The sequence below is a fragment of the Pseudonaja textilis genome, chromosome 4 (assembly GCF_049901715.1).
Source record: "Pseudonaja textilis isolate UNSWEBS1 chromosome 4, rPseTex1.2, whole genome shotgun sequence".
In the NCBI taxonomy this organism is placed as follows: Eukaryota; Metazoa; Chordata; class Lepidosauria; order Squamata; family Elapidae; genus Pseudonaja; species Pseudonaja textilis.
Genome location: NC_141993.1, coordinates 90763077 through 90788131, shown reverse-complemented (window position 1 = coordinate 90788131; position 25055 = coordinate 90763077). Strand labels below are relative to the sequence as shown.

Sequence of the window (25055 nt, the reverse complement as noted above, 5' to 3'; positions counted from 1 at the left end):
GTGATTTTTTAAAAAATGTTAGAAATGGATAGGCGAACACTTACAACTAAGGAAAAGGAAGAAACGGAATACTTTTTGACATGGGTCTCATTTTATCAATGGCTAGCTAATAAAAACAGAAGTTAGAAACATGTAGATGAAAGAAAAGGACTAATGCTCTAAGAGAGGTTTTTAAAATGGATAAGTTATTATTATTCTTATTCTTATTATTACAGAACTAAAACAAATGTAGTGAATATTGTTGTTAACACTTTAATTATTATTTCCTAAACTTATTTGTACTAAGACAACACACTGTTTAACTAAAAATTGAATCTTTATCTTTATTTATACTGTATATACGAAATACTACTCCTGCATCATCACAAAATCTCTACAAATGTGAAATTTGGCACCTATGTTCCTCTTGGCTTCTAGGTGCGCACTAAGAAAGGCTTGTTCGAAATGACCATCAGAGCATTAGTATTTCGCATATTATTATTATTATTAACATGCTCTGACGCTAAGGAGTTCTACTCCCCCTCCCCACCTGAAAAGAAATCTGTTCCAAATGCAAAACACAAGCAGAGGAGTTTCAGTTTCATTTGAGCACCAAGCAGCTTTAGTACAGAACAGTTGAGCTAAGCCCCGCCCAGGCTCCTTGCTGTCTTGCTCACACAGCAAATACTGCTTCAGTTTCCAAACAGCCCTCAACACTCTCACCCACTGACAGGATGCTAGCCAGATGAATACTGATGGATGCTGGGGGGCAGAAATTTTTCCTCTTGTTTTTCCTCCCCCAAAACTAAGCCAGACCACATAGTTTGATAGCGAAGCACGGGGATCGAGCTAGTATGCTATAAAATATAATTTTATAACATACGTCGACTCCCAGAATTCATGGCTGGCTGAGGAAGCTGTGGACTTCAACTCCCAGGATTCCTCAGCCAGCCATGAATTCTGGGAGTTGAAGTCCACAAGGACTTCAGGTTGGCAGGTGGTAAGTCCACCCCGTCCTAGACTACGGTTTGCATTTGTTCCACTAGCATCTCCATAGTTTAGGGATCGTGGTGGAGTCCATAAAGCTGAGGAAGATGCAGGCCGTAACTAGAGGTGTTGAGAGCCTTCAACCAGGGACCCCCCAAAGGGTTTCCAGTCACTAGCCCTCCCCAAAGTTTTCGTTATTATTGATGTGGAGTGGAAGGTATCACCCAGGTTGGACCACATCTCTCTTCTAGATTCACCAAGCTCCGTATCTTCTCAAGCAAGTTTTAGTTCCGTGGATTCAGAGTATCACTTCAAAGAGGCCGTGGGTTGGATGCGCGCTTTCCTCCATGAGAAATCTCAGGTGAGATTCTCTTCTTCTACCTGGACTGTCCAAAGGAAGATCTAAAAAAGCCAATGCAATCCTAAATTGTATTAACAGAGGGATACGATCAAGATCAAGTGAGGTACTAATACCACTCTATAAAGCCTTAGTAAGGCCACACCTAGAGTACCGCATCCAGTTTTGTTCACCACATTACAAAAAAGAGGTTGAGACTCTAGAAAAAGTGCAGAGAAGAGCAACCAGGAGGATTAGGGGACTGGAGGCTAAAACATATGAAGAACGGTTGCAGGAACTGGGGCCTGGCTAGTCTAGGGAAGAGAAGGACCAGGGGAGACAGGAGAGCATCTTCCAGTATTTGAGGGGCTGCCACAGAGAGGAGGAAGGGGGTCAAGCTATTCTCCAAAAAGCACCCGAAGGCCAGACAAGGAAGAATGGATGGAAACTGAACAAGGAGAGATTCAACCTGGAAATAAGGAGACATTTTCTGACAGTGAGAACAATCCACCCATGGAACAGAAGTTGCCTTCGGAAGTTGTGGGAGCTTCATCCCTGGAGGCTTTCAAGAAGAGATCAGACTCCCATCTGTCAGAAATGGTGTAGGGTCTCCCGCTTGGGCAGGGGGTTGGACTAGATGACCTACAAGGGGGGTTGCACTAGATGACCTTCCAACTCTGATTATCTATTATCTAGTCTGCTATTATATTAATTTTATTTTCATTCAGGCCTTTGAATCTCCATCTTGTCAATTTTAAGATACCTGGACTTCTAAGCCCCAGAATTCCCCAGTCAGGGAAGGAAGGAAGGAAGGAACAAAGGGAGGAAGGGAGAAAGGGAGGGAGGGAAGAAACTTCAGTCACCTAGTTACTATCTTTGAAAACATTTATGGAATGCACTTTCGGTTTGCAAGCTGCCACCCTTTCTGTTGGCAACTCTAAAAAGACCATGGGAATATTTTACGAGTTGATACCATCAAACCCCACTCCTGTTTTTCTTGCCAAAATTGTATTTTTAACTTTTCTGGGGTGTGTGTGTTTGTCCTTAGGATGTACCAGAGAAGTCCAAGTTCCTGGAATGTGTGGACCTGGTTACCACCAATATGGACAGTGGGAAAGATGGCTTCCGAGACGAGTACTACAACGCCACGCTGCTGAGGGACATCCTCAGGGTGAGTGTCATTTTTCCCGCGCAAAGACCAACCGGGAGCGGCATGAAAATAATTTTGGAAAAGGACCCTGCCTGAAGGCAGGGACCCCCACAGCCCACCGCAGTCTGAGCAGGCTTGGCTGGAGATGCGCAGCCTGGTTGTGCAGGGAAAATGGTTGTGGGGATGAGATGAAATGGGCAGGGAAATTAGAGCGATGTTTGGCAGCCTGTCCCACAATTATAATTCATACCTGATTTGGGTTCCAATGAAGTGTCCTTCCTTCCTCTCTTTCTTTCCTCTCATTTCCTCCCTCCCTCCCTTTTTCCATCCGTACCTTCCTTCCTTCCTTTTTTCATTCTTCCTTCCTGTCTTTCTTTTTTCATTCTTTTCTTCCTTTCTTCTTTTTTTTCATTTTTACGTTCCTTCCTTTCTTCCTTTTTTCATGCTGATCTTCCTTTCTTCCTTTTTCATTTTTATCTTCCTTCCTTTCTTCCTTTTTTCATTCTTCCTTTTTGATTCTTATTTTCCTTCCTTTTGTCATTTTTCCTTCCTTTCTTCCTTTTTTTCATTCTTTTCTTCCTTTTCACTTTTATCTTCCTTCCTTCCTTTTCTAATTCTTATTTTCCTTTTTTCATTCTCATATTCCACCCTTCCTTTTTAATTCTCATTTTCCTTCCTTCCTTCCTTTTTTATTCTTAACTTCCTTTCTTTTCACTATTATTTACTTACTTCCTTTCATCCATCCATCCTTCCTTTTTTCATTCTTATTTCTCTCTCCCTCCTTTCTTCCTACCTACCTACCTTCCTTTTCTCATTCTTATCTTCCTTCCATCTTTCCTTCCTTTATGCCTATTTACCTTTCTTTCTTATCTTTCTCCCTCCCTGGCTTCTTTTCTTTCCTTCCCTCCCTCTCTCCTTCCCTTTCTCATTCTTATCTTCCTCCCTTCCTCCCTTCCCCCCAGTTCCTTTCCCCAGGAATGACCTCCCCAAATCCTGAGGAACGAGAACAAACGTTGTCCCGGATTGCCAAGATCATCAGCTGCATCATCAACCATTGCCTCAACAAAGAAGTGAGCTGTTTTTTCCAGACTTTTGCTAAATCTCAGAACCCTGATTTCAGCATTTGGGGGGAAAGCAAAGGGGCACAGCTAGATCTCAGCTCCCAGAATTCCCCATCCATCACGCCCGACCTTCAACTCTCAGAATTCCCCAGCCACCATGCAGGCCCTTCAACTCCCAGAATTCCCCAGCCAGGATTTGTGGACTTCAACTCCCAGAATTCCCTAGCCACCACACCCAGCCTTCAACTCCCAGAATTCCCCATCCACCATGCATGGACTTCAACTCCCAGAATTCCCCATCCACCATGCAGGGCCTTCAACTCCCAGAATTCCCCAGCCACCATGCATGGACTTCAACTCCCAGAATTCCCCAGCCACCACACCCGGCCTTTAACTCCCAGAATTCCCCAGCCAGGATTTGTGGACTTCAACTCCCAGAATTCCCCAGCCACTACACCCGGCCTTCAACTCCCAGAATTCCCCAGCCAGCTAAAACTAAAACACCTCACAAAAATGTCTCTTTTTCCTGAATCAGAGGAACAAAGTAAGAAAGAGTTCGTAAAATAAGCATCAATTCCATGTCAGGGAAGCCCCTATATAAATATGTTTATTAAATACGTGAATAAAATAATATGCCCTCTTATTTTCCCGCCTTCCCCACCCGCTGTAGGGACTGAAGGCCATCAAGTTGGGAAAGATCGCAGGGGGGCTGGTCCTGGCCTGCAGTGACCCCAACGAGAGCGTCTCTTGCTGGGCAGCCGATGGACTCCACCGCCTCTACACCCTGATCATGCACCAAAAGAGTAAGGGGAGCATGGGATTTGGGGTACGGTCAGGTGCTTCTATTCAAGAAATGCCTTTTGGTATTGGGGGTCACATTTTCTTGGGAAAAATAAATCAAAGGACAGACCTGGAAAAGGGGCACCTCTGAAAGAGGTTTCTAAGAATAATAATAATAATAATAATAATAATAATAATAATAATAATAATAATAATAATAATAATAATGATGTGTATAGCTTAGTTTTCAGGTAAAAGATAATATTTGTAGAGTAGGGATGAAACGTGAGGCCTTTGGGGTTTGATCAGCTTGGTGGTTTTCTTGCAAACATTTCATTACCCAACTGGGTGACATCATCAGTACTCCTTTTTCGCACCTGGTGATGTTACCTAGTTGGGTCATGAAATTTCTGTAAAAATCATTCAATCTTGGAAAGCAACCAGAACCATCAGTCCTCCTCCTCCTCCTCTTCTTCCTCCTCCTCCTTCTCCTCCTCCTCCTCCTTCTCCTCCTCCTCCTCCTTCTCCTCCTCCTCCTCCTCCTCCTCCTCTAGCACTGATGATGTTCCCTAGCAGGGTCATGAAATGTCTGCAAAAAGCATCCAATCTTGGAAAGCAACCAGAACCATCAGTCCTCCTCCTCCTCCTCCTCCTCTTCTTCCTCCTCCTCCTCCTCCTCCTCCACCTCCTCCTCCTCCTCCTCTTCCTCTTCCTTCCTCCTCCTCCTCTTCTAGAACTGATGATGTTCCCTAGCAGGGTCGTGAAATGTCTGCAAAAAGCATCCAAGCTCAGAGAGCAACCAGGACCATCAGTCCTCGTCCTCATCCTCCTCGTCTTCCTCCTCCTCGTCTTCCTCCTCTCCACAAACCCCACTCCCTTCCAGCACTGATGATTTTACCTAGTTGGATCATGAAAGGTCTGCGAAAATTATCCAATCTCAGAGAGTACCAAGGACCCCATTTGGTAGTACAGTGTTAGACTGCAGCACTACAGGCTAATTCTGCCGACTGCCAGGAGTTCAGCAGCTCGATCCTGACCAGCTCAAGGTTGACTCAGCCTTCGATCCTTCCCAGGTCCGTAAAATGAGGACTCAAATTGTTGGGGACAAGAGGCTGACTCTGTAAACCACTCAGAGTGGGGGCTGGAAAGCCTTGTGAAGCGGCATGTAAGTCTAAGGGCTATTGTCAGCGTTCCAACAAAACTCCCCATTTCATTCAGCGCTCAGAAAGTTCCTTCAAGGAAGAATGCATTAAAGAAGTCAGACTGGCGCATCTGGGAAACCCCAAATCTAAGAGTTCTGGGTTTTCCCTTTGTAACCGAAAACCAAAACCTCAGGCCCCGCACCCACCAGTCCACCCCATGGTCCAATCAGCCATCGCCCCAACGGGAGACATTTCTCCAACCACTCCTTGCCACGTGCAGGGTAGCTTGTCCTTGACTTTATGAGAAGAGTGTTGTTGTCAGCTCACAAAATATTTCTATGGTCCTTTTAGAGTTGCCAACAAAAAGGGAGGAGGGAAAGGGGTTTGGAAAGAGCAGTGCGGCAGCTTGGAAACCAAAAGTGCATTCCATAAATAGTTTTTCGAAGATAGTAACTAGGCGACTGAAGTTTCTGTCTTGAAAATATCTAACTGGAGAGCCTGATTGATGACTCTGGGCTATGGATGTGTCCCGTTGGAGAATATGAATTATGATACACCCGGAGGGTGGGGAAAAACCAGGCTCAAGGTTGACTCAGCTTTCTGTCCTTCCACGGTCAGTAAAATGAGGACCCAGATTGTTGGGGGCAAGAGGCTGACTATAAAACTGCTTAGAGAAGGACTGTGGCGCCTTGTGAAGCGGTATGTCAACTCAAAAAATATTTCTATGGTCTTTTTAGAGTTGCCAACAGAAAGGGAGGGGGGGAAAGGGGTTAGGAAAGAGCAGTGCGGCAGTTTGGAAACCGAAAGTGCATTCCATACATAGTTTTTCAAAGATAGTAACTAGGTGACTGGAGTTTCTGCCGCGCAAAATTCTAACTGGAGAGCATGATTGATGACTCTGGGCTATGGATGTGTCCCATTGGAGGATATGAATCACGATACACCCAGAGGGTGGGAGAAAACCAGGCTCAAGGGTGACAAGGAATTACGTGTCTCAGAGTCGGCTGCACCCAGGCAATGCCGGCATGTTAACTCCCAATAAATCCTTTTGAAGTTTTGCAAGTTTGGCTCGAGACTCATCATTTAATCGGGGGGTAACTGCCAGAATCCTGACAGTTGTTTTGTCTAAACTTCCACCTCTCTATGCAATCCCTGCTCCCAAATTCCCAGGCACTAAGATGGGGCAGCATGGAAGCTACTAAGTAAAAGATGGCTTCCAAATCTGACAGCTATTGCTGTTACTGCTCCTCCTCCCCCAAATTGTGATCACGTGGCCATGGGGATGCTGCAACGTGAAAAAAGACCAGGCCACGTTTTTCAGCGCCGTTGTAACTTAAACACTCACTAAATTAATTGTCCAGAACTATCTCTACCATTTGAGGGGCGGGGAGAAGCCTGTCGTCACTTTGACTGGTTGCTCAGAGACCTGTTGTAAATCGAGGACTACCTGAGTTTGGAAAATAAGAACAACAATATTCCCTATTTTTTTTAAAAAAAAAAATACTTTATTAAAATTCAAAATATTAAAAAGTTACAAAAATTCAAAATATTAAAAAGTTACAAAAATTCAAAATATTCAAAAAAATTACAAAGATTTCTATAATAGAAGATGTGTCAATATCTTTCAGCATCGGTTTTTTTTGGACAGTACAATAAATACAATACGTACAATTAATGCTTGACAGTCAATTTTATGAATTGTAACTTCATCAAGACGCAATGGTAGACATTCTTCAAAGCTGTCAATACTCGAAGATGTCTACCATTCCGTCTGATGAAGTTACAATTCATAAAATCCTGGAATGTGCAGAGATGAATAGACTCACAATGAAATTAAATGATAAGAACTCAAAATATTACTCAGTTTGGAAGATTTGGTATCAATGGGTACATAGTAAAACATGAAAATATAGATTAAAAGAGGAAATAAAATTGGCATATTGGGGTATAGGTAGGACCAACGAGAAACTGTTGAAATCAAGAAACTGCCAAAAAATGGAGATCTATGTAAATATTCATATTTAATTTATAATATATATGTAGTTATACTGTATACTGAAAAATATATAACATATCTTCTCTTATGACTATGGAATAGAACTACATAGACTATAATTATATGTATATTTATCTCTGGTTTTATATATATATATATATATATATATATATATATATATATATATATATGTGTGTGTGTGTGTGTGTGTGTGTATGTATGTATGTATACATACATACATACATACATACATATACATATACATACATATACATATATATAGTGTTAATATGACATTTTCTCTTTTGAACCAATGACATATCTACATGAATCACTTTTTATCAGTATTATTAAGGCACTGTGAATATTCTCTATTTTTGTGTTCCTTGAGGTCTGACGAAGACAGAAGACAATCAGGAATATTTGGACCTTCTACAGGAATGGGAAGAGGAGAAGGTTTTCTGGCTGGCTTGGTTTTCGGATGTGAGCATGGCTGCCATGGTAATTATCCCAGAAAATTTGGATGTTTGCCGGCAGCCAGAGAACCGATTTGCTAGCTTCAGTTTGAGAACGGTGCGGCAGCCGAGAGGTGGAACTTCTGCCTCACAATCAGGAGGCTGTGAGTTCAATCCCAGGTAGAGACGGTTATTTCTCTTCTCTGGGCATCCTGAGAATATATCCAGGGGTGGGGCTGCTACCGGTTCGCCCCGGTTCAAGCGAACCGGTAGCTAGTTTTATGGCCGGTTCAGCAAACCGGTAAATCCCACCCCTGGCTGGTCCCGCACGCCCTTCCTAGGAGTCACCACGTGGCCTGTTTGGATGCCAGGTAAGTTCGGGGCCAAAGCGGAGGCTCGGGGACGGTGAAAAATGGGCCTCCCTGAGACTCCAGGAGGCTGGAAATGGGCCAGTTTATGGCCTCCGGAGCCTGGGGAGGCCATTTTCACCTCCCGGAGGCTCAAGGAGCCTCCGAGCCTGGGGAGGGTGAAAAATGGGCCTTCCAGAAGTTTCCGGCCTCTGAGGGCCTCCAGGGTCAGGAGGCCATTTTCACCTCCCGGAGGCTCAAGGAAAGCCTCCGGAGCCTGGGGAGGTGAAAATGGGCCTTCCAGAAGTTTCCGCCTCTGAGGGCCTCCAGAGCCCAGGAGGCCATTTTTCCCTCCCGGAGGCTCAAGGAAAGCCTCCGGAGTCTGGGGAGGGTGAAAAATGGGCCTTCCAGAAGTTTCCGGCCTCTGGAGGGCCTCCAGAGCCCAGGGAGGCCATTTTCGCCCTCCCAGAGGCTCAAGGAAAGCCTCCGGAGCCTGGGAGGGTGAAAATGGGCCTCCCATATGTTTCCGGCCTCTGGAGGGCCTCCAGAGCCCAGGAGGCCATTTCACCTCCCGGAGGCTCAAGGAAAGCCTCCGGAGTCTGGGGAGGTGAAAAATGGGCCTTCCAGAAGTTTCCGGCCCTGGAGGGCCTCCAGAGCCCAGGAAGCCATTTTCACCCTCCCGGAGGCTCAAGGAAAGCTTCCGGAGTCTGGGAGGGTGAAAAATGGGCCTCCCAGAGTTCCGGCCTCTGGAGGGCCTCCAGAGCCCAGGAGGCCATTTTCACCTCCCGGAGGCTCAAGGAAAGCCTCCGGAGCCTGGGGAGGGTGAAAATGGGCCTCCCATATGTTTCCGGCCTCTGGAGGGCCTCCAGGGTCCAGGAGGCCATTTTCACCTCCTGGAGGCTCAAGGAAAGCCTTCGGAGCCTGGGAGGTGAAAATGGGCCTTCCAGACGTTTCCGGCCTCTGGAGGGCCTCCAGAGCCCAGGAGGCCATTTTTACCCTCCCGGAGGCTCAAGGAAAGCCTCTGAGTTCAGGAAGGTAAAAACGCTCCCCCCCACCAACCATAGTTCAAGAGGCTGACTAGGTCACGCCCACCATGGCCACGCCCACCCAGCAACCAGGCAGATAACTGGTTGCGGATAAATTTGAAGCTGACCCTTGGATATATCTGCCGAACAAAACTCCTCACTGGCGACAGGAAAGGCATCCGGCCTTTCAAACACACTTTGCTAGCTCCATTCCGTTTGCCCAGGCTCCACCCTGCAAGGGATTATGGGGTGGTTAAACGAAGATGATGATTTGGGGCTTCGCTTCCTTTCTCTTTCCAGATATTGAAAAAATACCTGCGTGCAGACGATCAAATGGAGTTAATTCTGGCTGCCCTCCGAGGCATGAGGGACAACACAATCCACAACACAAAAGCTGCCGTCCGAATGCTTAAAGCCATGCTGAGGGAGCCCAGGTCCAATTTTGTGAAGGTCAGACCGGACCTCACACTTCTGACGCTCCCAATTTTGACCATTTGTTCTCTGTTTGACAGGAAAGCTTCTATCCAGTTATGCAGGTGTCCAGAGATACCGCAAGATTTTAGTTGTAGGGGTAGTTTGTTGTGTACCACTGAATCAAAAGCTTTACAGAAGCCTATGTAGATTGCGTCTATTGTTTTGCCCTGATCGAGTTGTGTAGTCCATATGTTTTTGCTTCTGACAGCAACTTCTGTTCCTTGGGTAGATTGTTCTCATTATCAGAAAATTCCTCCTTATTTCCAGGTTGAATCTCTCCTTGTTCAGTTTCCATCCATTGTTCCTTGTCTGGCCTTCAGGTGCTTTGGAGAATCGCTTGACCCCCTTCCTCCTCCTCTCTGGGGCAGCCCCTCAAGTATTGGAAGATGCTCTCCTGCCTCCCCTGGTCCTTCTCTTCCCTAGACTAGCCAGGCCCAGTTCCTGCAACCGTCCATTGTATGTTTTAGCCTCCAGCCCCTCATTATCCTGGTTGTTCTTCTCTGCACTTTTTCTAGAGCCTCAACATATTTTTTACATCTCTTCTTTGTGGCAAGCGCTGAGATATTGGAAGATGCTATCATGTCACCCCATCCTTCTTCTCCTTAAACTAGGCATGTCTCTTCTGTCCATCCATGGTTTGCTCAGATGTCTTTCTTTCTTTCTTTCTTTCTTTCTTTCTTTCTTTCTTTCTTTCTTTCTTTCTTTCTTTCTTTCTTTCTCTCTCTCTCTCTCTCTCTCTCTCTCTCTCTCTCTCTCTCTCTCTCATTTTCTTTCCTTCTTTCTCTCTCTCTCTTTCTTTCTTTCTTTCCTTCTTTCTTTCTTTCTTTCTTTATCTCTCTCTCTCTTTCTTTCCTTCTTTCTTTCTTTCTTTCTCTCTCTCTCTTTCTTTCTTTCTTTCTTTCTTTCTTTCTTTCTTTCTTTCTTTCTTTCTTTCTTTCTTTCTTTCTTTCTTTCTTTCTTTCGCTTTGGAGAATAGCTTGAACCTCTCTTTCTCTCTGTGGCAGCCCCTCAAATATTGGAAGATGCTATCCTGTCTCCCCTGATATTCTGTTTTCTGGTTCGCTTGCTGAATATAAAGACAGATACACTCTACAAATCCTTCCGTACAAAGTTTCTTTTATTGGATTATATTTGGTATCCTTAAGGTAACTCATAGTTATGTCAAGATGCATCTAATGTCCCATTCTTTGCATAGTTGAAATCGTAGGTTAAATGATAGTCATCTTTCTATCCCATATTTCATCCCATCGTCATAGAGGCAGGGGGTAGAGCTGCTAGCACCAGGCTGTGTTTAGGCAAGAGTGAAGAAACCTGCCCCAACCCTCCAAGGGTCAATTCAGTGACCAATCAGGGCTACAGTTGTGACCACATGATATGTGCTACCTTTCCCAGGATACCTTTAACTACCTTTCCCATGATGCATTCCCTTAAGGGGACAGCTCTCAATTCCTAATTAACTATCCCAAATCCCATTAACTCTAAACGGTCTGGACAGCACACCTGGTCCTTCTCTTCCCTAGACTAGCCAGGCCCAGTTCCTATTCATCCTATGTTTTAGCCTCCAGCCCCCTCATCATCCTGGTTGCTCTTCTCTGCATTTTTTCTAGAGTCTCAACATCTTTTTTATAGTGTGATGACCAAAACTGGATGCAGGACTCTAGGTGTGGCCTTACTAAGGCTTTACAGAGGGGTATTAGTACCTCCCTTGATCTCAGTTGTATCCCTCTGTTAATACAATTTAGGATTGCATTGGCTTTTTTGGCTGCCGCTGCACACAACTGGCTCCTATTTAGCTGGTTGTCCACTAAGACTCCAAGATCCCTCTCACAGTTACTGCTATTGAGCCTGGTTTCACCCAGTCTAGATGTGTCTTTTTGGGTTTTCTTGCCTAAGTGTAGGACTTTACTTTTCTCTACATTGAATTTCATTATTTTGTTAGATACGGCCCAGGGTTCTAGTCTGTCAAGATCCACCTTGACAGAGTTACAACAGCCCTGAAAAAAAGAGACTTAGTACAGTTTTTCACAGTTAACAACTGTCGCAGGGTCCCGTGATCAAAATGTGGGCGCTTGGCAACTGACTCGTACTTACGACGGTTGCATTGTCCCTGGGGTCACGCCATCCCCTTTGGTGACCTTCTGCCGAGCAAAGTCCACGGAGAAGCCAGATGTGCTTAATAACCCTGTGACTAGTTTACCATCTGCAGTAACTCACTTAACAACAGTGGCAAGGAAGGTCATAAAATGGGGCAATGCAAATGCTGGGCTGGCTCAGTTGTGGTCGTAAGCCGAGGACCACCTGTCTCACGCAGAGACATCATCCAACCCTCTCTCCCCAGGTGCCCAAGATGGTCAAATCCATGTATTCCAACTTGGATCGAATCACGGATCCTTCTGCCCGCCATGAATTCTTCCGGCTTCTCCGGCTAATCAGTACCAGCCACCCCGAAGACGTCGTGAGGGCCCTCCTCAGTTGCTCCCTCCAATGTGACTGGTAAGATCACAGGCAGTGCCTGATGGGTCTTGGCTGGGAGCCTGATCCCTGGATCCCTGCAGGGTTCACCTTCCAAGTAGCTTGTGGAGGACATTTCAGTGAGGTTAAAGATTTAAGAAGAACTCGATGTTTCTCTACCTTGGTCACTTGAAGATGGATGGAGTCCAACTCGCAGAATTCCTCAGCCAGCATGGTGGCCATTTGAAGATTGGAGGACTTCAGCTCCCAGAATTCTTCAGCTAGCATGGTGGCAACTTGAAGATGGGAGGACTTCAATTCCCAGAATCCCTCATGCAGCATGGTGGCCATTTGAAGATTGGAGGACTTCAATTCCCAGAATTCCTCAGCCAGTATGGTGGCCATTTCAAGATGGGAGGACTTCAGCTCCCAGAATTCCTCATCCAGCATGGTGGCAACTTGAAGATGGGAGGACTTCAATTCCCAGAATCCTCATCCAGCATGGTGGCAATTTCAAGATGAGTGAACTTCAACTCCCAGAATTCCTCATCCAGCATGGTGGCAACTTGAAGATGGGAGGACTTCAACTCCCAGAATTCTTCAGCCAGCATGGTGGCAACTTAAAGATGGGAGGACATCAACTCCCAGAATTCCTCATCCAACATGGTGGCAACTTGAAGAGGGGAGGACTTCAACTCCCAGAATTCCTCATCCAACATGGTGGCAATTTCAAGATGGGAGGACTTCAGCTCCCAGAATTCCTCATCCAGCATGGTGGCAACTTGAAGATGGGAGGACTTCAACTCCCAGAATTCCTCATCCAGCATGGTGGCAATTTCAGGATGGGAGGACTTCAACTCCCAGAATTCCTCATCCAGCATGGTGGCAACTTGAAGATGGATGGACTCCCAGAATTCCTCACCCAACACAGTGTCAACTTGAAGATGGGAGGACTCCTGGAATTGTGGGAGTTGAAGTCCACTCATCTTCACGTAGCCAAGGTGGAGAAACATTCGATTTTGACGAAAGAGTCCGGTTTGGCAACCTTGATCTAAAACCTCGTCATGAATGCCGAGACCCCCACACACACACCAGATTTCCAAGGAGCCCCCACCCACCCACCTGACAGCCCCCTTTTTCCCGACCTACAGCAGCGCTTCGGCTATGTGGCATGCCCTGATGTCCTTCTCCAGCACCTCCTACAAAATCCTCAGCGTCCTGCAGGTCACTGTCCAACAGCAGCCCTTCCGCCTGGACAAGCCTGGGACGAGGCCCGTTGTCACTCCGTTGGCTGTAGGTATCAGGTCCAGCGAGGCTGCTGGGGACTCCTTTGGGCCCTTCCTCCATCTTGCCCGTCGCTTGTCCGTCAAAAGAGGAACATCTTGTTCCGACCCAGTTCCCCAAACACGACAAGTTCTTCGGATGTGAACTCAAAAGATTCCTTTATTCGGAGCGCCGGCAGACCCGGGAAAATAGTTTCTCTCTCTCACTGCCAGCTAACAAGTCCGTCCGTCCGGGAGATGAATTGTTGTGTGCCACATCTATTCATCTCCGCCCCCAACCTTTTCTCTCCAGAGCCAGGGTGGGGCTTTGCTAGCAACGATGGATCTTCTGTCCCGAGGACCAGCCCATAGATTTCCACTGCTCTCCTCTCCTCTGCCTTCTGCAAATGAGGCACTGGACCCGGCACTGGTTCCTCCTCTTCCTCATCAGCCACAACCAGACCTGGGGGCTGTTGACTTTCCATCAGAGGGCTGACGGACGGCCCAGGCTCTGCCTCTCCCCCTCTCTCTCTTTCCCTCCCTCCCTCCTTCCCTCCCTCTCTCTCTCTCTCTCTCATGAGGCCACAACAAATCTGTTGTGAAATTGCCAGGCATCAAGTAGTTAGCAAGACACTCCGCTCCTCTTGTATTGGGCTCAGGGCTAGGCAAAGATTTATGTTTGCCTCATTGTACTCTTTCGTGGTCGATACAGGTAATCCTCGCCTTACAACAGTTCATTTAGTGACCGTTTAAAGTTACAAACGGCACTGAAAAAATGGACTTAGGACCGTTTTCTCATTCTGGTTCTTGGTGCTGGCTGAACTGGGTTGTTTCCTGACAGACATTTCATGACCCAACTGGAGAGCATCATTAGTGCTACGGATGCAGATACTGAGCGCTGTTGGTGTTGCCTAGTTGGGACATGAGATGTCTGCCAGAAAACAACTCAGGACCTCATAGTTTCTCCTCCTCCTCTTATTCCTTTTGTTCTTCTTCCTCCTCCTCTTTCTTCTTCCTCCTCCTCCTCTTCCTCTTCTTCCTCTTGTTCTTCTCCTTTTCCTCCTCCTTCTTCCTCTTCTTCTTTCTCTCCTCATTCTCCCTCCTCCTCCTCTTCCTCTTATTCTTGTCCTTTTCCTCCTCTTCCTCCTCCTTCTTCCACCTCCTCCTCTTCTTCTTTTTCTCCTTCCCCTCCTCCTCCTTCTCCTTCTTTGTCCTCCTCCTCCCTCCTCCTCCTTTTCCTCTTCTTTTTCCTCCTCCTCCTCCTCCTCCTCTTCCTCTTATTCCTCTTGTTCTTTTGCTCTTCCTCCTCCTTCCTCCTCCTTTTTCCCTTCCTTCTCCTTCTCCTCCCTCCTCCTCTTCTTCTTCCTCTCCTCCTTCTCCTTCCCCTTCTTCTTTCTCCTCCTCTTCCTCTTATTCCTTTTGTTCTTTTCCTCCTCCTCCTCTTCTTCCTCTCTTCCTTCTCCTTCTCCTTCTTCCTCCTCCTCTTATTCTTTTCCTCTTCCTCCTCCTCTTTTTCCCTTCCTTCTCCTTCTCCTTCTCCTTCTTCTTCCTCCTCCTCTTCCCCTTATTCCTCTTGTTCTTTTCCTCTTCCTCCTCCTTCTTCCTCCTCCTCTTTTTCCCCTTCCTTCTCCTTCTCCTTCCTCCTCCTCTTCTTCTTCTTCCTCTCCTCCTTCTCCTTCTTCTTCCTCCTCCTCTTCCTCTTATTCCTTTTGTTCTTTTCCTCCTCCTCCTCTTCTTCTTCCTCTCCTCCTTCTCCTTCTTCACCCCCTCCTTCCCCTCTTCTTCTTTTCCTCCTCCTCCTCCTCCTCCTCCTCCTCCTCCCCCTCCCCTCTCCCCTCCCCTGCAAAAGGCCCTCCCTTCTAGCTCCCAGTCCTGATAAAGTTACCTGCCTAGTTGGGTCATAAAACATCTGCGAGAAAACCACCCAGCTCAGAGAGCACCAAGCTTCCCCACCCTTCAGCCCTGAGCTGCCAAGATTCTCTTCCGAGGGTACCACCTGGTTCTTGGGAGGCGGGGTTTCTTCCTTCCCTCTGAAATACACCTGTTCAGGTGCCACCCTTGCGAAACTCAAGGGTTTCCCTCCAGCTCGGCTTCTCTCCTCTTCCTTTCAGGCCACCACCGCTCTCCAAGAGATCCTGAGGCACCCCACCCCGGCCTGCAAAGAGGCCCTGAAGGTGATGTACCCGACCCTCTGCATAGCCCTGCTCTGCCAGATCTCCTACGTGGTGAACATCAAACCCCAGGAGATCGGTTTCTATTGGAGGACGTCCGTGCAGGAGAAGATCCCCACGCCCCCTGTCCCTCTGAGGTGCTCGGTTCTCTCTTCCTTCCTTTTGCGCAAGGAAATTTAGCATAGAATAGAATAGAGAATAAATAGAATAAAATAGAGAATAGAATAGAATACAATTGAGAATAGAATATAGAATCGAATATAGAACAGAATAGAATAGAATAGAATAGAATAGAATAGAATAGAATAGAATAGAATAGAATAGAATAGAATAGAATAGATATTGCAATGAAGAATAATAATAGAATAGAATAGAGAATGGAATGGAATGGATAGAGGAGAGGATAGAATAGATAATAGAATAGAATAGAACAGAATAGAGAATGGAATGGAATGGAATGGAATGGAATAGAATAGAATAGAATAGAATAGAATAGAATAGGAGAATGGAATGGAATGGAATGGAATGGAATGGAATGGAATGGATAGAGGAGAGGATAGAATAGAATAGAATAGAATAGAATAGAATAGAATAGAATAGAATAGAATAGAATAGAATAGAATAGAATAGAATAGCAGAGTTGGAAGGACCTCAGAGGTCTTCTAGTCCAACCCCCTGCCTAGGCAGGAGACCCTATATCACTTCAGACAAATGGTTATCCAGCATGTTTTTAAAAACTTCATTTTTTAAAAAAAAAATTCAACTAGGGGGGTCCGGAACCTTACACTTGTTTAAAAGCAGTCAGATTTTCATGTCCAGAAAAGGCATGGATAAAACTTTGAAACTCTTCCAGACCAGTTTGAAGTCCACATATTCTGCCTGAGTCATTCTGGAAGTTGAAGTCCACACATGCTGGCTAAGGCATTCTGGGAGTTGAAGTCCGCGTATTCTGCCTGAGGCATTCTGGGAGGTATAAGTCCACGTATTCTGCCTGAGGCATTCTAGGAGTTGAAGTCTACACATACTGGCTGAGGCATTCTGGGAGATACAAGTCCACATATTCTGCCTGAGGCATTCTGGGAGTTGAAGTCCACGTATTCTGCCTGAGGCATTCTAGGAGTTGAAGTCTACACATACTGCCTGTGGCATTCTGGGAGTTGAAGTCCACACATACTGCCTGAGGCATTCTGGGAGTTGAAGTCCATGCATGTTAGCTGAGGAATTCTAGGACTGAAGTTCACATATCTTAAAAGTGCTAAGGTTGAGAAACCCTGATTTAGAATTAAAGTCCACACATGCTGGCTGAGGAACCCTGGGAGTTGAAGTCTACATATTTTAAAGCTGAAAAACACGTTTCTAACCTTTCTTCTCATCACCTGACTGAAGCCAAGATGAGGTCACACCCATCACGGCTCGATTTATTCGATGAGGTCACACAAAACATCCTTCCCCTTAGTTTTGATGATGTCCTTCTGGTTTGGTCCAGAAGGTTTGACCGGGATTCCTTTACTTGTAGGGCAGCTCTAACCACTTTACAGAGCCTCATCCGACGTGTGAGCAGTGGAGACCAAGCCCTGATTATGAATAAGCGGAGAGGATCCGAGCTCCTGTGTCACCTGGCCACCCAACAGAAGGGACTCACGGTCTTTGCCAAGTAAGCCTCCAGATTTTTATCCCTGCTGATGATGTTATCCACTCCGTTGTATCTGACTCTCTATGGGGCCAGGTCTCTCCACATGCCACAACCAACAGGGTCATACCCCACTCAAGTATCAAGGGTGCCCCCCGTAGAGGCGGTCAACAGCATTAAGTATCTGCAGGTGCAGATAACTTCACAATCTGAACTGGTCTCTCCACCCGTCCTCCTTAGTGAAAGCGTTTGCATTTTCTGCGTCGGATGAGGACAGCATCTCTGTCTCCTTCTGTCCTGGCCACTTTTTACAGAGGCACGACGGAGAACATTTTAACCAAACACCTCCTCATTTGTTTTGGTAGCCATAGCGCCTGATAGAAAGTCCCTACGGGGAGCGGTGAGGACAGTCGAGAAGATTATAGGACGTTCGCTTCCCATTATTCAGGATGCTGCTTACAAGCGCTATGTGCTTAGACCTCAAAACATTGTTAGAGACCCCACACACCCCCTTCACAATCTGGGAGGAGGTTTCGAAGTATTTCTAGCAGGACTACCAGATTCTGGGACAGCTTTGTTCCCTAGGCCAGTGGTCCCCAACCTTTTTTGTGCCGCGGCCCGGTACCGGCATCACAAAATCATCCGCGGCCCGGTACCAGCATCAGCACACACGGCAAGGCCAGCCGAGCGACCGGCCAGCCAGCCATCCCCCGCTTCTCCCTGCCACCTTCAACTCCTCCTTTGTACCTGTGTCGATGGGCTTCGGGACGGCTTCGGGACGGTCACTCGGCTCGCCTTGCCATGCGTGCTGAAAGAATCCTCGCGCCTTAGTTTTGTTCGAAGCCGCCGCCCCCCCAATGAAACTAAGGCGCGAGGATTTTCAGCACCCAAACGCTGCTTTCTACCCGGAAAAGCTCACCGGAAGCACTTTTTCATCAAAACAAGATGGCGGCACCCAGCAAACCGGCGGCCTGGTAGAAATTGTTCCACGGACCGGTACCAGTCCCCGGACCGGTGGTTGAGGACCCCTGCCCTAGGCCATCCGCCTGGCAAACTCGCAAGATTCGTTTCTCTCGCTATGTCCATGTACACATCTGAACTAGACTGTGTTGTTTCTCTGTGTCATATAATATATGTGGGTATATGCATAATTTTATTTATTTATTTAGTCATGGTTAGGTAACGTGCATAGTGGAGGCGGTGACCCTTTGAGGGCTGGATGCAACAGAATTTCATTTTTAACGTATGCCGATTCGTGTACATTCAAAGGGACCATAAAGTTATCCTAAGTCTTTCTTAAGTCTAACCTTCCGATATCTTGCACTACGGATAATTTAGTTCATTTAGTGAACATTCAGAGTTACAACATCACTCGTCAAAAAGTGACTTATGACCATTTACGACGGTTGCAAAATCCCCATGGTCAAGTTAACAACCGGTTCTCCCAAACTGGTGTGAACTGGCTGAATCCCACCGCTGCTTAGGACCGTTTCTCACACTTACGACCGTTGCAGCATTCTCCAGGGTTACCTGATCAAAATTCAGAGGCTTGGCAACTGGCATGCACTTATGTTGGTTGCAGCATACGCGAGGGGCATATGGTCCCCCCTTTGGAGACCACCTGATGAGCAAATAGATCTACAGAGGACACTATAACCGTCACTCTTCACAATGCTCTGATTCATCTAGAACAGCGGGAGGGCTACGGGAGGATAATTTTTGTAGATTTTAGTCCGGCATTTAACACAATTCTTCCACATAGACTAGTGTCTAAACTCCTGGACCTTGAGCTTTCTAATTCAATCTGCCTTTGAATTATGTATTTCCTGTCTGGCTGCTCACAGAGGGTCAGATTAGGTCATCATACCTCTTCAGCCCTTATTCTTAACACAGGTACGCCACAGGGTTGCGTGTTGAGTCCCTTACTCTTATGTGCATGACTGCATTCCCACTCATGCTAGTAATACTATTGCTAAATTTGCAGATGATACAACAGTGGTGGGACTCATCTCCGGTGTGTGTGTGTGTGTGTGTGTGTGAGAGAGAGAGAGAGAGAGAGAGAGAGAGAGTCTGCCTACCGAGATGAGGTGGACCAACGGTTGCTTTCGTGGTGTGGAGACAATAACTTGGTCCTCAACCCCAATAAGACCAAGGAGCTGATAGCGGACTATATAGAAGGAACAGATCAGACCTCCAGCCCTGGTTTATCCAGGGAGACCAAAGGGAGCAAGTGGCCAGTTTTAAGTTTCTGGGTGTCACCATCATAAAAGAGGACCTGACCTGGGGGGGGGCTCACATTGCAACCCTGGTCAAAAGGGCCCAGCAGAGATTCTACTACCTGAGGCTTCTCAGGAAACAAACAACTGAATGCAAAACTGCTGGTGACCTTCTACCGCTGCACCATAGAGAGTATCTTAATTTACTCCATCTCTGTATGGTTTGCCAATTGCACAGGGGCAGATGGGACAGCACTCCAGAGGGTTAACAGGATCATGGGTTGCCCTCTCCCCTCTTTGGAAGAGCTTTAGAGCTCCTGCTGCCTTAAGAAAGTCCAAAACATCCTCCAAGATCCATCTCATCCTGGGAAGCCTTTTTTTGAACTATTACCATCTGGCAGACGGTACAGGATAATAATAAAAAACAGGACAAATAGGCTGAAAAACAGCTTCTCTCCCAGGGCAGGAGCTCTTTTGAATTCTGCCGTATAGTGCAGTGTTGGTGTGTTGTCGGGAGTTTTCGGTTCAATGTGTGGAGGGTGAAGGATGTGTGTTTGTGTTTATTTTCACAGTCATAAATTGTACACTGGTGTTTGATTTTGTTCTACGAGGTGCAAGGACAATAAAGTAAAGTAAAGTAAACTAAAACTAAGTTAAAAACTGCAGGGATTCACTTTAACAACTGCGGCAAGGAAGGTTGTAAAATGGAGCAAGTATTTCAGTGGCACAGTCGTTAAGTAAGTGACACGTAGTTGTTAAGCAAATGTGGCTTCCTCATTTGCTGACTTGGTTTGTCAGAAGGTCGCAAAAGGGGATTGTGTGACCCCCACCCCCCCCCGGGACACTGCGACCGTCATAAATATGAATCAGTGATCAAGCGTCTGAATTATGATCACGTGACTGCGGGGAGGCTGCAACGGTTGTAGGTGTGAAAAACGATCCTAAGTCACTTTTTTTCAGTGTCGTTGTAACTTCAAAAAGTGACTAAACGAATGGTGGTAATTCAAGCACGACTTGTATTTACGGTGGCAGGACCGAAGTTTTTTCTGATCTTTATGAGTGATGGCAGTGGTAGGATTCTACCGGTTTGGTCCGGTTCACATGAACCGGTAGTAAAAAAATATGCTACCGTTCGATAACGGATAATCAGACTTGGAAGGGACCTTGGTGGTCATCTCATCCAACCCCCTTGCCCAAGCAGGAGACCCTACAATATTTCTGACAGATGACAGTCCAGTCTCTTCTTGGAAGCCTCCAGGGATGAAGCTCCCACAATTTCTGAAGGCAACTTCTGTTCCATGGGTGGATTGTTCTCCCTGTCAGAAAATTCCTCCTTATTTCCAGGTTGAATCTCTCCTTGTTCAGTTTCCATCCATTATTCCTTGTCTGGATTTCGGGGGCTTTGGAAAATAGCTGGACCTCCCTCCTCCTCTCTGTGGCAGCCCCTCAAATATTGGAAGACTGCTATATCCTGTCACTCTGGTCCTTCTCCTCCCTAGTAGTTGGAGTTCCCTTGTAGTCCGTATTTCTCTTTCCCTACCACAGAGCTATCGTGCGGAATGAAGGGTGCGAACACATGCTGCCCTACCTCATGGCGATTTTGGACAGCAGGGAAAGCACCGTGCATATAATCGCCATGACGTTTTTGGTGGAGGTAAGGTCTTTGGCCGGAGGGGAACATTTGGTTCTGTCAGAATGGAACAGGGATAGGAACAGGGAATAGGAACAGGGAATAGGAATAGAGTGGAATAGAATAGAATAGAATAGAATAGAGTAGAGTAGAGTAGAGTAGAGTAGAGTAGAGTAGAGTAGAGTAGAGTAGAGTAGAGTAGAGTAGAGTAGGATAGGATAGGATAGGATAGGATAGGATAGGATAGAATAGAATAGAATAGAAATAGAATAGAATAGAATAGAATAGAATAGAATAGAATAGAATAGAATAAATATTGGAATGAAGAATAGATTAGAATAGAATATAAAATAGAATAGAATAGAATAAATATTGGAATGAAGAATAGAATAGAATAGAAAATAGAATAGAATAGAATAGAATAGAATAGAATAGAAAATAGAATAGAACAGAAAATAGAATGGAATAGAATAGAAAATAGAATAGAATAAAAAATAGAATAGAATAGAATAGAACAGAACAGAATAGAATAGAATAGAATAGAATAGAATAGAAAATAGAATAGAATAGAATTCTTTACAGGCCAAGCAGGATTGGACACTCTTTGGTGCATATGTTCTCAGTGTACATAAGAAAAAATAAAATACATTCATCAAGAATCATAAGATACAATTTCACTAATCATAGGTTACTAATAATACTACTAATAATCATGCTAGGGAACAAATAAAACAATATAAATTGTAAAGATACAAACAACACGGTTATAGCCATAAGTGGGAAGAGATAGATACTAGGAAGGGTGAGAATAATAATACTAAAGCAGACTTACTAGATAGTTGGACAGTCTTGTGGGAATTATTTGTTTAGCAGAGGGATGGTATTGGGGAAAAACCTGTCCTTGTGTCTAGTTGTTCTGGTGTGCAATGCTCTATAGCCTCGTTTTGAGGGAAGGAGTTGAAACAGTTTATGTCCGGGATGTGAGGGGTCAGTAGATATTTTCACAGCCCTCTTTTTGACTCAGGGTGCAGGATGCAGGTCCTCAATGGAAGGCAGGTGGGTAGTAATTGTTTTTTCTGCAGTCCTAATTCCTCTCTGGAGTCTGTGTCTGTCCTGTTGGGTTGCAGAACCAAACCAGACAGTTATGGAGGTGCAGATGACAGACTCCATCATTCCTCTGTAGAACTTACAGATTCAGATTAACAGAGTTGGAAGGGACCTTGTAGGTCATCTAGTCCAACCCCCGTCTGTATCAGCAGCTCCTTGGGCAATTTGAGCTTCCTGAGTTGGCGCAGAAAGAACATTCTTTGTTGGGCTTTTTTGATGACGTTTTTGATGTTAGGTGTCCATTTTAGGTCTTGGGATATGATGGAACAGTGGTGGCTAACCTTTTTGGGCCCCCGTGCTGATAATTGCATGCATACTTGCCCGCTCGTGTTCGCATGTCATCACCCAGAAGGCAATGTGCGCGGGTGGCCCATTCCTCCTGCGCACGCATGTGCAACCCACGTGGCCTGCGTCATGCACTTCTGTGCATATTCTCCTGAACACCAACGCACCCCCACACATGCGTACCAGATACCCAACAATCACCTATCAGGCAGGCGGCAGCGCGCGCAAGCACAGTAGACCTTTTCTGGGTGAGTGCTTGCGTGTCGGCACTAATGGCTCTGCGTGCTACTTCCAGCGCATATGCCATGGGTTCCTCACCACGGAAAGTTGGACTGGAAGATTTCCAAGATCCCTTCTGACGCTGTTATCCTGTTCAAGCTTTAGAAAGGGTGGTGTAAGGCATCCAGAAAGTATCCATGATATCAATCACTCCGAGACATTTTCTCTCCAATTGATTTATTTAGGAAGAGATCTGGCAGGTCAAAGGCAATTTTCCAAAGTGAAATTATTTTCACGGGTTACACAGAATCCACCTTCTCTCCTCCCACTTCTACACTTCACAAATCACGAGAACCAATTAACTGCAACTGGAAATTCTTAATCCGACATACAGAATAACCTTGAACTTTTCAACTCCTCCACCCCACCCCCCCTTCCATGAAACGTGACAGCTGAATTTTAAAGCTGACAGGCGGTGCAGGGTTTTGATCTTGCATCCTTGATGTTGCCTTCAAGACCTCGGGGGTTCGTCTTTGCTTTTCTTATTCCAGCTTCTTCAGCACAAAACCTTCCGTGTGGGCCTGGAAGAAGTCATCATCCAGTATCTCCGCAAGCACTTGAACGCCAACCAATTCCAGCTCCGATCTCTGGCTATGGATGGCCTGGTCTCCCTCGGCACTCGTCCAGAGAAGGTGTGGTAGAACGTGGTCTGGATTCCCAGGGGGGAGGGGTTGCACGCTGGAGGATCAAGAGAGTAGCAGCATCTAGATATGTATTGGGGGTCATGGCACGCGTACCTCAGGGCCATTTGTGCGGGCACACGAGCCCCAGGCAAACTTACCTCACTGCGTGTGCACGCACCTCACAGCTGATTTTCGGGCCTTTTTCGGCCTCCCAGAGGCTTGAGGGAAGCCTCTGCAGCCTTCGGAGGCTGAAAAACAGGCCCGTTTCATCACTTCTTGTATTTCCAGAAATACCGGAAGTGATGAAACGGGCCTCCAAAGGTTCCATCTACACCCTTGTATTTTTATTTTATTTTTTGATTCTCCTCCTTAGCGGACGGATTCCTGACTCATCCTTTTCTGCCTTCCAGGTGATAAAAGTGGTGCCCGCCTTGCCAGACATCTTGGCCAGGTTGAAAGATGTGAATCGAAAAATCAACGTGAAGGCCCTCAAACTTCTCCCCTGTCTCCTGAAGTGTTTGAGCCAAGAGGAAGCGAACGTGGTGGCTTTGGAGGTGGCCTTTAGAATACTCCCTCTTTTCGACGACGTAAGTTGGACCGGCGACTGGACATCTCCACCTACCAAAGGGTGCAGGATTTGGGGGTCAAAGGGGAAAAGGGACATCCTCGGTGTTGTGGTCTAGGCTCCTGTTTTTTTTTTTCCCTCAGGATGGTCCTTTTGCCACTTTTGAAGTTTCCTTCCTAAGCGGGAGGCTGGACGGGCAAAATTCTAACTGGAGAGCCTGATTGATGATTCTGGGCTATGGATTTGTCCCATTGGAGAATATGAATTATGATACACACAGGGAGTGGGAGGAAAACCAGGGTCCAGGGTGACAATGAATGATATTCCTCAGAGTTGGCTGCACCCAGGCAATGCTGGCATGTCTACTCCTAATAAATCTTCTTTAAGTCTTGAAAATTTGGCTAGAAACTCATAATTTAAATGGGGGTCACTGACAGGTCGCTGACAGGGGGCAAGAACGGTTGTCAAATGGGGGTGAGAACCCCACTTCTTTTAGCAACCGTCTCGCTTAGCCGTGTAAATTTTGGGGGCTCAGTTGTGGTCGTGAGTCAAATACTGCCCACGCTGACGTCTCCGGCTTCTTACAGGCTTCCAACAAAGTGAGGTTGGCGGCCGTGTCCACCTTCTCCACCCTCTTCGACTTCATCAAGAGGAGAGCCAAGGATCAGATGAGAGACATCGCCTTCCAAAGCTTGGTGCCGCTGCTGATCCACCTGCACGACGAAAGCATCCTGGTCTCCAAGGTACGGCGACGCCGAAGACAACCCGGGTTTTCAAGAAAACGGAGGTTTCTGGGTTTCTTCGCGGGTTGCACGATCCGTCGTTGACTCTCACCGCAGTGTAGACCGCAAGAGCAGAACCTGCCCAATGCAGGAGGTCCGTGATTTAAGACCTCAGTGGAGCCCAACATTTCTGTTTGTCAAGGATGTCATAGTCGTTGTCATCTTCCTCCTTCTCTTCCTCCCCTCCACAAACCCTCCTCCCTTCTAGTGTTGATGATGTTTCCTTGTTGGGTCATGAAACGTCTGTAGGAAAACAACCAAGCACAGAGAGCACCAGGGAGCCCACAGTCCTTTTCTTCTGCCTCCTCCTCTTCTTCTTCC

The 25055-nt window shown here is 46.3% G+C and overlaps 1 protein-coding gene across 1 annotated transcript in view; it reads left to right on the top strand.

Moving 5' to 3' along the window:
* Window positions 1–1073: 1073 nt before the first annotated feature.
* The window catches only part of LOC148125945 (maestro heat-like repeat-containing protein family member 7), a 30860-nt gene continuing 6878 nt past the window's right edge, over window positions 1074–25055 (top strand). The window contains exons 1-15 of the mRNA XM_087932079.1: window positions 1074–1092; window positions 1218–1327; window positions 2352–2474; window positions 3416–3523; window positions 4185–4317; window positions 7824–7933; window positions 9560–9709; window positions 12072–12226; window positions 13336–13477; window positions 15558–15754; window positions 17134–17271; window positions 21009–21117; window positions 23256–23396; window positions 23798–23974; window positions 24540–24695. Coding sequence (XP_087788205.1) covers window positions 1074–1092; window positions 1218–1327; window positions 2352–2474; window positions 3416–3523; window positions 4185–4317; window positions 7824–7933; window positions 9560–9709; window positions 12072–12226; window positions 13336–13477; window positions 15558–15754; window positions 17134–17271; window positions 21009–21117; window positions 23256–23396; window positions 23798–23974; window positions 24540–24695 — 1968 coding nt within the window. The remainder of the gene's footprint in view (window positions 1093–1217; window positions 1328–2351; window positions 2475–3415; window positions 3524–4184; window positions 4318–7823; window positions 7934–9559; window positions 9710–12071; window positions 12227–13335; window positions 13478–15557; window positions 15755–17133; window positions 17272–21008; window positions 21118–23255; window positions 23397–23797; window positions 23975–24539; window positions 24696–25055) is intronic.